This window comes from Carcharhinus amblyrhynchos, chromosome 5, assembly GCF_965287045.1.
Source record: "Carcharhinus amblyrhynchos chromosome 5, sCarAmb.v2.hapA, whole genome shotgun sequence".
Lineage (NCBI taxonomy): Eukaryota > Metazoa > Chordata > Chondrichthyes > Carcharhiniformes > Carcharhinidae > Carcharhinus > Carcharhinus amblyrhynchos.
In genome coordinates, this window is record NC_137328.1 from 89,905,729 (window position 1) to 89,921,031 (window position 15,303).

The 15,303-nt window shown below is 39.8% G+C and overlaps 1 protein-coding gene across 3 annotated transcripts in view; it reads right to left on the reverse strand.

The window, feature by feature from the left end:
* rasa1b (RAS p21 protein activator (GTPase activating protein) 1b) overlaps positions 1 to 15,303 on the reverse strand; it is a 200,196-nt gene that overhangs the window by 120,252 nt on the left and 64,641 nt on the right. For all 3 annotated transcript variants that reach the window (XM_080189167.1, XM_080189166.1, XM_080189168.1), the window contains exons 4-5: positions 9,761 to 9,831; positions 4,313 to 4,430 (exon numbers count right to left, since the gene is read on the reverse strand). In XM_080189167.1, the coding sequence (XP_080045293.1) occupies positions 4,313 to 4,430; positions 9,761 to 9,831 (189 nt within the window). The remainder of the gene's footprint in view (positions 1 to 4,312; positions 4,431 to 9,760; positions 9,832 to 15,303) is intronic.

Below are 15,303 nucleotides of genomic sequence, written 5' to 3' on the forward strand. Positions count from 1 at the left end.
ACGTCTAGACCAATCCAACTTAGGGTTGCACATTTCCTTTCCTAAAAAGCATAACTGAATAAACTGGGTTTATGTGAGAAACTAGCAGCTTTCTGCTTACTTATACTGTGGAGGAGACGATGGCTGACAGGCAATGTCACTAGCTCAGTTACCCAGTGATCCATGTTAATGCATTGGGGACATGGGCTTGTATCCCACCATGGCAGCTGTTAGAATTTAAATTCAAGTAAAAAAATCTGGCATTAAAAGCTAGCCTAATGTTAACCACAAAACCATTGTTGATTGTCATAAAAACCTACCTGGTTCACTAATACCCTTGAGTGAAAGAAATCTACCGCTCTTGTACCAAACTGCTACAAACTCTAAAACAAACCAGACAACGAGCCAACATTGGCCTAGGCACTGGAAATGACAATGCATGGGAACACCACCACCTGCAAGTTCCCCTCCAAGCCACACATTTGTTTTTTTTATGGACTTGCCTGCTGCTGTGATTATCTGGTCTCACCAAACTTTCATCTGGGCTGCTGAATCTCCCGCAGTAGGTCCTGCCACAAAAGGGTCAGAAAATCCCAGCCAATGTCCTGACTTGGAACTACATCACTGTTGCTTCATGGTCACTGGATCAAAATCCTGGAACTCCCTTCCTAACTACACTGTTGATATACCTACACAATATGGAATGCAGCAGTTCAAGGCAGTGATTCACCATCACGTTCTCAAAACTAGTTAGATATGGGCAGTAAATGTTGGCCAACCAACAGTGCCCACATCCCATGAATGAATAACAAAAATACTGTTCACTAAGCTTTTATTTCCAAACTTTATTAAAAACTGAATTCAAATTCTCAAACTGCCTCAGTGAGATTTGAACTTGCTTTCTCTGTATTTAGTCGAGGCCTCTGGATTAATAATCCAATATTATGGGCAGCACAGTGGTTAGCACTGCTGCCTCACAGCACTAGGGACCCGGGTTTGATTCCCAGTTTGGGTCACTGTATGCAAAATCTGCATGTTCTCCCCATGTCTGCATGTATTTCCTCTGGGTGCTCTGGTTTCCTCCCACAGTCTGAAAGACGGGCTAATTAGGTGCATTGGCCATGCTAACTAGTCATGATGTGGGTGTGCCAGCGTTGGACTGGCGTAAACACAGTAAAAAGTCTGACAATACCAGGTTTTAGTCCAACCGATTTATTTGATAATAGACTCACAAGCTTTCGGGGTTAGCCCCTTCGTCAGGTGAATGGAGAGTTCTGGCCTCAGACAGAGCATATAAAGCACAGACAGTTTAGAGATTACTGTGCAGATATGAGTAGATAGATTACTGAGTAATCTCTAAACTGTCTGTGCTTTACATGCTCTGTCTGAGGCCAGAACTCTCCATTCACCTGACGAAGGGGCTAATCCCAAAAGCTTGCGAGTCTATTATCAAATAAATCGGTTGGACTAAAACCAGGTGTTGTCAGACTTTTTACCATGCTAACTAGGCCATACTAAACATTATGACCACCATTATCTTATTCTTTTTCCTTCTGAAAGAAGATTTCTTGAAGATCGTTGCCATTTGAAATGGATTTCACCACTGTATGTTTGAAAACTGGCTTTGCTAAAACATAGTAGAAAAGGAAGAGTCCAACTGTTGGGGCTACTAGTTGCCAAGCCTCTGAGAAAAATGGTGACCCTCACTGCATAAGAAACTGTTTTAATCTCATAGTGGTTTACAATGACCAAGATTACAGAGCACAGTTCAAATAGTATGAAGTTTGTGCATTTCTGATTCTATGATTAATGATATATGATTTTACAATTTCAACTGTAATGGTAGAATAGTGATGCTATTGGAGACCTGGACTAATGCTCTTGGGACACGAGTTGAAATTCCAGCATGAGAGGCTAGTAGAATTTAGATTCAATTAGTTAATAAATCTGGAATAAAATGCTAGTCTTAGGAATAGCAATTATGAAACAACTGGATTGTCATAAAAACCCACCTTGATCACTAATGTCATTTAAAAAATTAAGATCTACTATCCTTACCCAATCTCGCCTACATTTGACTCCAGACGCGCAGCAATGTAGTTGTTCTTAACTGCCTTCTACCAACCAGTTGTATCAAATACTGCAGCAAAGTCAAAAAATGAATGAAGCTATATGCATCACTTACCATCAACTAGACACTGGAAATGCCAAGGCATATCCTGCCCCTTCAACTACAAAGTCCTACTGACTAGCTGTGGGGACTTCGCCCAGCATTTAAAGAGCTGTCCCTTATTCTAGTCAAGCAACAGCCTTGGTTATACTCACTAAATCCTACTGTGCAGCCAATATTCCAGATTCCCTCAGCACCATCCCTGGATATATTCCAGCAGGACTAACTCAATAAGGAGATAACGGCTCTGGAAATCCTCAACATTGGTTCTGGACAGCATGATACTGCACAGCATTAGGTCAAACATGGGTCAGACATTGGCAGATGATCATCCTTATGCAGTAAAATCTGGGCAACATTTGGGCTTGAGCTGACAAGTGGCAAAAATCATTCATACTGCAAAAATGCCTGGCAATTACCATTTCCAACAGAAGAGAAGCTAATCATTTTGCCTCAACATTCAACGACATCACTATCGCTGAATCCTCCTCCATCATCATCATCTTGTGGGTTACCACTGACCAGAAACCGAACTGGACCAGGCATATAAATGCCAAGGCTCCAAGAGCAAATCAGGGGCTGGGAATTCTATGGCACTTAACTCACCGCCTGAGTCCCCAAAACCTGTTCTTCATCTATAAGGCACAAGTTAGGAGGGTGATCACTTGCTCAGATAAGTGCAACTCCAAGACGACTCAAGAAGCTTGACACCATCCAGGACAAAGCAGCCTGCTTAACTAGCATCCCATCCTCCACCTTAAATATTCACTCCCTCCAATACTGAGACACAGCGGCAACAGCGTATACCATCTACGTGATGTGCTGCAGTAACTCGCCAAGGCTCCTTCAGTAGCACCTTCCAAGTATGAAACCTCTACCACTCGATGGGCAAAGGCAGCAGATACATGGGAACATCACCATATTTAAGTTTCTAACCAAGCCTCACATCTTCATTTGGAACTATAACTGCATTCCTTCATCACAGAGTCAAAAATCTGGAGCTCCCTTTCAAAAAGCACTGTGGGTATACCTTCACCAGTTGGACTGCAGATGAACACAACAACTCACTATCACCTTCTCAAGGGAAATTAGCACTAGGCAATAAATGCTGACCTTGCCAGTGACGGTCACAGCCAAGAAACAAATAAAAATCTAACTGATCTGCAATGGACACGGAGAAAAGATGTGAAATCCAAGATAGGAACACGCATGCAATTCTGCATGCAATTTCAACTAACTGGGATTAAGAATGCTAATTTACAAAAGAATCTATCTACTACTTGAAAAGTTTGCAAAGAAATATCAGAAAAGGTCAACTGGTGGACTAGTCTCATATTTTCATGGACTATTGCAAATTTCTCTATTGTTTCTGCTTTAAAAGATTGGCAAATCAGCCAATTTGGTAACTCAGACAAATAAAAAGACATCTGGAACTATATTAATCACTTCTGAAGTGATGCAGGTTTGGAATGAAAGTCCTACACTGTAAATACAGCAGTGAGTACATGTACGAGTTCTACGTTATAAATGCACTCTATTCACCCGAGAAATGTATCTTAAAAGCTGAGAAACACTGGATCATATTTCAAACCATACGGAGTGAACTCGGCTGCTTTCCTATTAAGTACAAGACACTGAGCAAGAGTTGAGCAATTACCACGAATAAATGATAGACATGATTTCCTAATCTATGAAATGTATAAAATATAAAGAAAATGTCAAATAATTATATTAATATAAATTTCAAGTTTAAGTCCCATTATTTGTATACAGTAAATGTGATTTTTTAGCCCATGTGAATACCTTACTGCAAACAAGAAATCTTGTTATCATAGTTCTTTATCCATTTTATCTGCAAGATTAAAGCCTTAAATGAAACATTTTCATCTAATTTCTTGCAAACTTTACTAACATTTCTAAAAGGCAATACATTCAATACTTCTGATTTAGCAAAATATTTGCTTTATGCCAGTTAAGGAAAGGTCATATAATTATGGAAAATTAACTGTACATAATTGCTCTCTTAGCTTTGCTCAAGATTTTCAATTTTTATATTAAATGAAAAAACTGTCCAACATTTTCAGGTAAGCATTCTTGGCATACATTTTGCATGAATAAATAAGAAATTTAAATTTTTAGAAGAATGATGTTTCAGTTACTCACCACTTCCTTGACTAGGTCCTCGACGATAAGGCCTTGCTCATCAGTTCGTAGATTGGTTACCCACATCCATCCATCCTCCAGTTCATTGTGAACAATAAACATATCCCCCTTCAGAAAACTGCACAGACACAATATCCATGTTGAAACTGCAGCAACTAAACAATAAAATCATTTTTAAGTTGAGATTAAATTGTCCTTACCATAGAATCTAAATAAACAGAACCTCTTGTAAAATAGCCAAATTAATTTGACATGGACGAGGCTTGCTTTTATGAGTTAAGTTTCCTGAGCAGCAAAGAAAAGTACAGCACAGGAGCAGGCCTTTTGGCCCACAAAGCCTGCGCCGGTATATGGCACCTTTCTAAAGGTCTCTTGCCTCTATGGGGTCCATATCTCTCTATTCCCTGCCTATTCATGTTATCTGTCAAGACGATTCTTAAATGTTGCTACTGTATTTGCCTCTACCACCTTCTCTGGCAGCACATTTCAGGCACTTACCACCTTCTGTGTAAAAAAAACATGCCTCACATCTCCTTTATCTTTTCCCCTTCTTACCTTAAGCACAAGTTTCCTAGTAATTGACATTTCTACCTAAGCTTCCCAAGCAATTTGAGGTAGTACAACCAACTATGATTTCAGATAACCATTTGTCCAAAAAGTAAAAGATTTAGACAAGGGAAACAGCATAATTTATCATACTATGAAATGAGAGGAAGAACAGGTGCTTTTCTGAGAGTTCCTTTGTGATCTACTAAATACACAGGGATTCTTTTTTCTAATTCAAAGAAGTGATGTATCTGCTAAAACTTAAGACTGGTATCGAACTGGGAAAAACAATCATTTATAACGCGTTGTGTCATAGATGTCACATCAGCCTCAGGAGTTAGTTTGCAGAACACCCCTAACATTCTGCATTTACAAAGTAAATTTCACCACACTATAAGAGAATGTACTATTGGACATAAATATAATGGTTTACAAGTTTACAATGGATATAGCATAAATGATTTATATTAAACGTTAGCAGCAGCTGTCTTCAGTTGTGGTCCAAGACATAAGGAAAAAGCTAAAAAGGGCAAAATTTTAAAATGACCTTTGGTGAAATTAAAGTAAAATTTCCACCACACCCTTAGTCAAAACTTAACATGTTTCTAGACTTGTGCTGATAAGCATATTATACATTTGGACCCCAAGTACATCTAATTCAGTTGATTGGCAAAACAGGCCTGAGTCACGCACAATACATGGTTGTGACTTTCTAATGCCCTCAGAAGTAACTTGCCATCCATTGGCTCACTCCTGGTGCCAATTCAATTCTACATGGTAATTTTCTCATACTAACTCAGCTTCATGCAACTGATTTAATGTCAGTCCAGTTTTTAATGGACACAGATGTAAAGCAAAATTCAACCTAACTCATTACTTTTAGTTGTTAAGATAGGCCCAAGAATGCAGAAAGGGACTGAGACAAATTGAGGAGCTGGAGTAGAACAACATGTTCAGCATTTGTCTGTACTGTAATGACCTGGGAGTGTTTGAAGTTGATGTGGGGTGACATGACATGGAGAATTCATTCCTCCACTGTGACTTTCCTTACTATGATAAATCTGGAAAGAAAGAATCATTGATCAGTCACAAAACAAGTCCTCAAATTAAACACAGGAAACAATTAAGCTATCATCTTCAGTTTCTGCCACCAATTCCAATCTCCTTCCCAGACACTGTCTTAAACTGAACCAGATTGTCTGCAACTTCAGCATTTTAATTGATCCTAAACAGAGCTTCTCACTCTGTATCCTCATCACAAAAACATCCAGCTTCCATAACATTGCTCACATCATCTTGCTTTGAAGCTTCTTCAATCAAAACCACATGTTGCCTTTGCTGGCTTCATACTTCATCTCCTCCATTAACTTCAACTCAACCAAATTGATGGGATCATATTTGAGATCAAGTCCTGCTCTCCCAACATCTCTGTGCTCATCAACCTGTAGTTGCTTCTACTTCACCGAATTGTTTAAAATTCTCATTCTCCTGTAGAAATCTCTTCATAGTCGCATGCCTCTCTCAACCATCTCAAGATTTTTAATCATCCAGGAACAGTGCATTCATCCAAGTATAGTTAAAGCATTCAAATGTCTAATTCTGCACATTGGTAGCTGTCTATACAGTTGTCTGAAGTTTTGGAATCTCCCAGTCTTTTTTCCAAAAATACCTTAAAATCTAGCCTGTGTTAAAATTATATTAAAAAACTAATACAAACTGATGCAGCACAAAAGTTATGTTCTATAAAAGCCAAAGTGATTTACTGCAATTATAGAACACTCGTTGGACCTTAATGGAGAAAGTCCAATGATGTTTCAGATGGAGGCTGGATTGCCCAAAACTGAAATGTTGGCTTTATTTCCTTAAAATGAGGAAGTAATAGAATGATCTGATCAAAGTGTTTATCATAATAAAGGGACAGATTACTGGAATTATTCTTCCCTCTGTCAAAGAATCTAGAAAGAGGGTGCAAAACCAATAAACCAAATCTGTGGCCATGTATAAGGATTTCTGATCGCACCCCTACAGGTGGATCTTTGTGTAACACGTTAAAATTATTAGTAAGCACCATGGTGAATTACAGGATGCTTATTATTTTAACTTAATCCATATTTACCTAATTTCATTCAGTGTTTGCCCATCTTTGAAACGATTGAAAAGCACATCTGCAAGAGACGCGAATATCTAGTGTAGAACACTAGATGTGGTAAATTGGATCAGCGAATTTGCTGTTGATACAAAGATTGGAGGTGTAGTGGACAGTGAAGAAGGTTTTCAAAATTTGCAGAGGGATTTGGACCAGCTAGAAAAACGGGCTGAGAAATGACAGATGGACGACAAACCAAGGTAGAACATTCAAAGGTAAATGGTAGGACACTGAAGAGTGTAGCAGAGCAGAGGGATCTGGGAATACAGATACATAATTCCCTAAAAGTGGCGTCACAGGTAGATAGGGTCGTAAAGAGTGCTTTTGGTACACTGGCCTTTATAAATCAAAGTATTGAGTATAAGAGTTGGAATGTTTTGGTGAGGTTGTACACGACATTGGTGAGGCCAAATTTAGAGTATTGTGTGCAGTTTTGGTCACCTCATTACAGGAAGGACGTTAATAAGGTCGAAAGAGTGCAGACAAGGTTTACAAAGATGTTGCCAGGACTTAAGAAACTGAGTTACAGAGAAAGGTTGAATAGGTTAGGACTTTATTCCCTGGAGCGTAGAAGAATGAGGGGAGATTTGATAGAGGTGTATAAAATTATGATTGGTATAGATAGAGTGAATGCAAGCAGGCTTTTTCCACTGAGGCCAGGGGGGAAAAAAAAAACTAGAGGACGTGGGTTAAGGGTGAAGGGGAAAAGTTTAAAGGGAATATTAGAGGGGGGCTTCTTCACACAGAGTGGTGGGAGTGTGAAATGAGCTGCCAGATGAAGTGGTAAACACGGGGTCACTTTTAACATTTAAGAAAAACTTGGACAGGTACATGGATGAGGGAGTTGTGGAGGGATAATGGTCCAGGTGCAGGTCAGTGGGATTAGGCAGAAAAATGGTTCAGCACAGCCAAGAAGGGCCAAAAGGCCTGTTTCTGTGCTGTAATGTTCTATGGTTCTATGGGAGTAATGGAATTAAACACAAGAGGGCGCTATTGCAACATTCATGGGTTATGCTTTCACACAGGTTACAGAGAATGTGAATCAATTCCTATAAAAGGCAAACATACAAACTAATTACAAGAATAAATGACACCATTGAACCCAAGAAGCATCTATGCCAAATCTGAATTTGTAACACTGGTTTTAAATAAATGCTATCATAGATTATGGGTGAGATTCTCTGGCCTCCCCTCAGCGTTTTTCTCAGCAGCGTGTTGTTCGCTAGTGATGGGAACCTCTAGTCCCACCTCCGTCAATGGAAGTTCACATTAACGCAACCCCTGCTACTGGGAAACACGCAACAGAGGGAGCACCACTAGTGAGGCTAGAGAATCCACCAGCATGATTAGCCAGAGAATTCCAATCTATGCCTAGATTATGGTTCAGAAAACATCGATCAAAAAAGATTAATTGAGAAGTTTAAAAAAGACACTTACTTGGGGGAAGTAAGGTTATTGAATAAAGAAAAGGGAAGAAAATTACAATGAAAAGATAGAATTAGTAAGGCTAATAAAAAGGGAGAATTGGTTGATGAGGCAATAGGCTCACCTGGGCATTTTGCTTTCCTTCTACTAAATTTTTGATTTTGGTTTTAAAAAAGCATTCAGATATTCAGAGAGCTGTAAACAAGCTTTCCTAAAAATGACCAAAGGTTTACCAATGAAGTCAGAAGGGACTCAAAAAGGAGAGGTGATGGAGAGGCAGATTGACCTAAAGTCATTCTCAGCTTGGTTTGGTGATCGCATGTTTGAGAAGCATATGGATTCAAGCTCCAGTGCAAGACCTAAACAATTACTACTGCGCACCAAAGTAAAATTAAGAAGGTGCTACCGTTGGAATGAAACATTAAACTGAGGGTCTCCTTGTTTAACCAAACAGAAAAGACTTCAGTCTAATTCATAGAATAGCAGGAGAGCTCCTCAAGTGTGGCCAAGATCCATCCCAAACACTACCATAGGAAAAAATTAAATTGTTACATGTTGCAAAGCTGTTTGAAGGAACTTGCTTGCAATGTATTCAAAAAGTAACTCTGGCTATGAAAACTTTGGTATGTTCAAGTTTGCTCCTCCTTTGGGAAGTACTTCAAACAATAGCATTATGTTGATTGGAGGGATAGAGATTTTTATGAGGGGAATGGAGATTCCAGGGATGGAGAAAATTGAGATGTGTGTTGAATTAAGTTACCAAAGTCAGAAAGGCAAAGGTCATGTAGCAATTTAAACAAAAGGACGACAATTTTAGAGTCACTAGATGAACAGAGAGCCAAGGTTCCCGTTTGATGCAATTGAGCCAGATCCAACATCGAACATCTAAGCCAGGTTTGCACCAGATATGCTCAAGTGAGCATTCCTTGGGCTTGAGGCAACAAAGATGAATAACATTCTACAGGGAGTGACAGGATTTGGAGGCAGTGAATGCTTTTCTGGAGGCAAAAGCATTGAAGGTGGTAGTGAAGGAGTGGTTCAAAAAGCAACAATTTCGTAGCAAATATAGACAGTTGGGAGTGCCTTGGGGAAAAAGTTTCTTCCAAGATTTGATGTGAAGCAAGTAGTTGAAAAAGGTTGTGGATTACCCTCCTGCTGTAAACCTAGATTTTCTACAACACGCAGAAGATAGCATGAACGTGTTCTTGGTCTGGAAGCATTGGATATAGTACACGGTGCTCAAAATAACCTCTCACTTGGTCAAATTCACCAAAAGATATTTGAAGTGAAATTTCTTATTCACCTGGGAAAGATAAATTTGAGTAACTTACGTAATTTCATCTGTATCTGGAACTTTGGTGTATGGCAAGATGGCCCGAACTCTCCTTCTATCCTCAACAGGCTATAATTTTGGATAGGAAACACAGTTCTTAATTTTTACAAATGGAAAAAAAAGCTAAAAAATGCTTTATTCAGGTTCTTATATGAAGCATATTATGAGCAATTTAACACATCTTACTTTACTTACTGTATCTTCTGCAACATAAACAGCCAGGTGTCAAAATCTTTTTCAAAAGAGGAAACACATCTAATTCAACCAATCCATTTGGATTGGCATTATTTCCCCCATAGTGAACATCTTTCACTTGTGTGTCTCATTACTGATTAGTGTCTTAGAAATCAAGGAATTGAAATTTCAGAAGAAAAACATGAATAGACAACAGGTTTAATTATCAACAATTTTAAATTTCATGCAAATATAGCTAAAGTGGACCATCATATACTGAAATCATGTTAAAGGTTTTGCTTGTAATTGGAATATTGAAGGCTTTGGGAAGCATGCAGCGGAAAGGGGTTAGACTAGGTGACACTGAGAAAAGCAGCAGAGCATAAGGATGGGCCAATTTTTTTATATTCAATCACGGTCACAAGAGTCGCTGGTTGGCCAACTTTATTGCCCATCCCTTGTTGTCCTTGAGAAGGTGGTGGTGACCTGCATTCTTGAAACACTGCAGTCCATGTGCTGTGGATTGACCCACAAGGCTGTTAGGGAGGGAATTCCAGGATTTTAACTCAGCAATTGCAAAGAACGGTTTTTCCAAGTCAGGATGGCGAGTGGCTTGGAGGGGAATTTGCAAGTAGTGGTATTCCCACGTATCTACAGTCTTGTTCTTCTAGGTGGAAGTGGTCGTGGGTTTAGAAGTTTCTGTCTAAGGATCTTTGGTAAATTGCTGCAGTACATCTTGGAGATCATACACACTACTGCTACTGAGCACCTATGGTGGAAAGAGTGAATGTGGTGCCAATCAAGCAGACTACTTCGACACTACCCTGAGGAGGACTCCTGCAGTGACATACTGGAGCTAAGATGACTGACCACCGCTCCCAGCCTCCCAACCATCCTTCTATATGCCAGACACGGCCCTACCAGTGGAGAGTTTACCCCTGATATTCACTGATTCCAGTTTTACTAGGGCTCCTTGCCACTAAAAATCAGTCGAAAGTGGCCTTGATGTCAAGGACTGTCATTTCTGGAGTTTGTCCATGTTTGAACAAAGGTTGTAATGAGGTCAGGAGCTGAGTGGCCCCTGCGAAATCTAAACTGGGTGTTACAGAGCAGGGGAGGATTTTATGGCCCCTTCCAACCAGCAGGACACTTGGGTCCTGAACTGAATGGAGATTTAAATGGCTTGCTGCTTCCACCAGGGGAGACACGTCATAGTGGGCCGTAAAATCCTGGCCATCGATTTTCAAGCAACTGCAAAATATAGACTGATTCTCTTGTTTGGTTAGTTTTATTGATCTATCATAGGATTCTTCCACTTAGCAATGGCTTTACGTGAGCAGTCATAGTTTGTGGGCAGCATGGTGGCACAGTGGTTAGCACTGCTGCCTCACAGTGCCAGCAACCCAGGTTCAAATCTGGCCCTGGGTAATCATCTACACCTTCTCCCCGTGTCTGCGTGGGTTTCAGTTGGGTGCTCCTGTTTCCTCCCACACTCCAAAGATTTGCATGTTAGATTGATTAGCCATGACAAATTGTGTGTCGGGGGATTAGCAGAGTAAACATGTGGGGGTTACAGGGATAGGGCCTGAGTGGAATGGGCCTCCTCTCACACTGTAGGGATTCGACTATTCAAAAGGAAAATATAAAACATGTCTTCATCATGGTATCAGGACATGATTCATCAAGTGATAGATAACCTCTCCAATTTCCACAGTCATTCACTGTTTTTGTCTAGTCCACAATAAAGGACAGGAACACATACCAATTCTAATTTATCAAGACAAGATAAAACAAGACAACCACTGTCCATAGAAACTCACATGGCAGCTTTTATCATCTATTTGATATTTTGCTCAATGATGAAAACTGTCTAGTTAGGCTGTTGGGTAAGGCAAGGGAGGCAGATCAGAGAAAGAGAGTCAGGTTGAAAATCAAAATCATAATTCTGAGATTCAAATGAGTGGTCAAATCAGGAAATATCAGTCTGGTGATGTCAAGCTTGGTGGTTAGAAGTGTGTAGGTGCAACAAAGCATTGAGAAGGTAAGAAGTTCCACAGTCTCCAGATCTTGGGAATTTCAACACAATTGTATGCAGTCTTTCAGGTTGTTCATGAATGCTAAGGTACTATCAACAATGAGTAAATAAACTTTGGTGAAGAGGAAAAGTAATCACAAATAGTTCAGAAACAGAGTGGGAAAGGAGAACCACATTAATGGAAAGAGCCAACTGGCGAAACAAGACAATAGGATCTCCAAAGGAAAACAACTAGGACCAATATTAACCCAAGCAGCAAACCACATGGGTTTGGAGAAATATGTCCTCTGCAGGGCATAACTCCAAAATTTTTCTATAAATAAATTCACTTCCTCTAAAATCAAATTAAAAAAGATCACTCCCCTACTACTTAAGGCTGACACTCAAGTACAGTACTCAGGGAAGCAGCAGTGTCTTCCAATTGCGATGCTAAACTGCTTAGCTCTCTAAGGTGGATATAAAAGATTCCATTATACTATTTTGATGATGAGCAGGGAGTTACCGCCAGTGTCCTTGTCAATATGCATCATTCAATCAACACCACAAAAACAGATTAAGTAGCTATTATAACATTGCTGTTTGTGGGAGTTTATTATGTGTAAAATTGACTGCTGCAATTCCTACATTTCATTGTCCAGCAGTCATGAAAAGTGCTATATGAATGCAAGTCTATACCAGCTCTTTGCAAAGAAAGTTTGCTCAAGTGCTGTTTTCCAAGGAACAAGTCAGCGCAAATTTCTAACTGCCATAGGCAGTTGTTCCAAGATCAGTTGTGCCAGTTGCTCCTTTAAGCAGTTTTTTTTTACAGAAATTGACTCTCACTGTTCCATATCTAGTTATACGTCAGCATAATCTGGGGATTGCATCCCTTTGTGTTTTGCAACGAACAACTGCCTTTTGCAGATGAATTTCTTCAAGCTCAGTGTCAGTGTCAATGTAAGGCTATTTCTGACTAATAAATAAATAGGAGTTGAGTTAATACCAAATGAGGTGAACTTTAGTTTGAATGTAAACTACTTCATACAGAGTAATAAGTATGAACAAAATAGCTTTGTTTATGTTAAGTAATGTTACAAAATAAAGAACATGCAGCATTCCTTGCACAACAGTGGGTGTCTTAAACTGAACAAGCTCCTCGTATTTTCACTGGATGATTTAAGCAATAATCCTCGATTATGATTTACAGGCTTTTGACTCCAATAGGTGATGGATGAAACAGGAAACAAACTTGCGTACTGGAGATATGCTGCACGTGGGACACGGAGAGTTAAAACAATGGAGCTTTATTTACAGGTGTATGTTCACTTACATGGCTGCTTCTTCACTGCCTGTTTCCCCAAGCTAGTGACTTATGACACCACTTCTGGTGAACACAGCAGAGCTCAGTAAGCCAATAAGAATTAATACGAACATACAACTTCCCCCCACCTCTTAACTTGAACATTCGAAACAAGGCGAAAGCAACAACAATAAGTCACTCACTATCGATAAGTCGTCGCTCTCAAAACAGTTGAGGGCGAACCTCTGGCACCTTCTTTTTTTACATTAGTGGCAATCTCTGCCATTTTCGTCTTTCCACTTATGCTGGTTGGTTTGACTAGTGTTGACGTAGGAACTAGAGGTTGTCTGTATCAGACCTGTAGATGAAATGTTGCTTTGCTCAAGTGTCTGTTGATGTCAGGGAAGGTTCAGATCAGGACTTTATATGGCTGAATCTGGTTTCTCAGTAGGTTCCAATTCTGACGGATCTGTTCTCCCAGTCAACAGTTGACCGGTGTGTCATTTCTGGTGTGGACAGTACAAGAGCCAGGTCCAGTCTGTGCAAGGATTGTGGCAGGCACTCATTTCTCTCCTGTGGAGCAATTCCTAGTTAAAACTCCTTTTGCTTGGTGGGAAAACTCTATGCTTTGTTCTCTGCCATTCCATTTGTCCTTATTGCTGTTGTATGATCTTTTTTATTTTTCTAAGTTTCAGTAGATTGAATGCTGTAGTTGTCTCTTCACCATTCGTAATGCTAGAAAGGTCTAAGTCGTGAAATGTGCAGTATTCCTATACATTGGTAAGAATTTAAGACATTTGATAATTTGCCCTAGTTGATCCAAAGTATGTTTCATGGGTTGGACAAAACACATGACAGTCCACTGGATGATATAGTACAGATTTAATATATTGCATAACATCCTCTTGTAAGAAACTTCCAAATTCTTGTGACAAATTGAGGTCCATTGTTGCTTACCAGTTGTTCAAGGAATCCAAAACGACCAAATACTTCTCCTAGCTTTTCAATAGTTTTCTTCGATTAAGTAGATTTTCTCACAGCGATCTCCAGCTCCTTGGTCAATGCTCAAGGACATAGATCCTTCAAAAGATCCTGAAAAATCCACAAGTACTAACTGTAAAGCCTCTTCAGGCCATTCCCACTGATGCAGCAGTGCTAAGGCTGGCAGGTTCCTTACCTTTGCACAGGAAGATCATATTTTAACTTTCTTTTCAATTTCTTTCAATTCAATTCAGGCCACCAGAAATAACTTCTCACTACCTCCTTCATGCACACGATTCTGCAAAGACCCTCTTGTAGCTTTTCTATCACCTGCTTTCTCAATGGTGGCAGAATGAGTCTTATTAAAGACATCCCGACTATACTGACAGCTCTGATGGTTAGGTCTTAGTTCTGAAATTTCTCCCAGTAAATCCAGATCTATCACTTGTGAGAGCATAGGCTCGCTCCAAGTGTTTTCTCACTGGTCTAGAAGTGATAGGTGAGGCTTCTACTTGTTCTAAGTAGAAGATATTTCCACTTGAGTAGTCTGATGACTTCCTGGCAGTGGCAATCTTGAAAGTCCATCTGCATTACCACGTAGACCTGATTGTTGATATTTAATGGTATACATATGTGCAGACAAAAGCAGTGCCCACCTTAGCATTCTACATATTGCTTGTGATGAAGTCCCATGTGTGGTCCATCAATAATGTAAATTCCCCTCCATACAGGAACTGATGGAATTTCTTTACTCCAAAAATAATCCCTAATGTTTCCCTTTCAATCTGTGCATGGTTACTTTCAGCCTTGCACAAGGTTCGAGATGCAAAAGCAAAAAGGTCTTTCTTCACCCAATGGAATGGTATGGGAGACTACTGCTCCTACACCATAACGGCCGCAACACCAGCTAACAGCAGAGATGGACAAGAACTTCAGATTTTAAAACACTTCTTTGGCTTACATGAAGGCATTATTGCATTGATCCAACCACTCCCACATCTTGTTCTGGCACAAGAGATTATGTAATGGTTTCAGAATGGTTGTCAAGTATGGAACAAATCTTCCATAATAA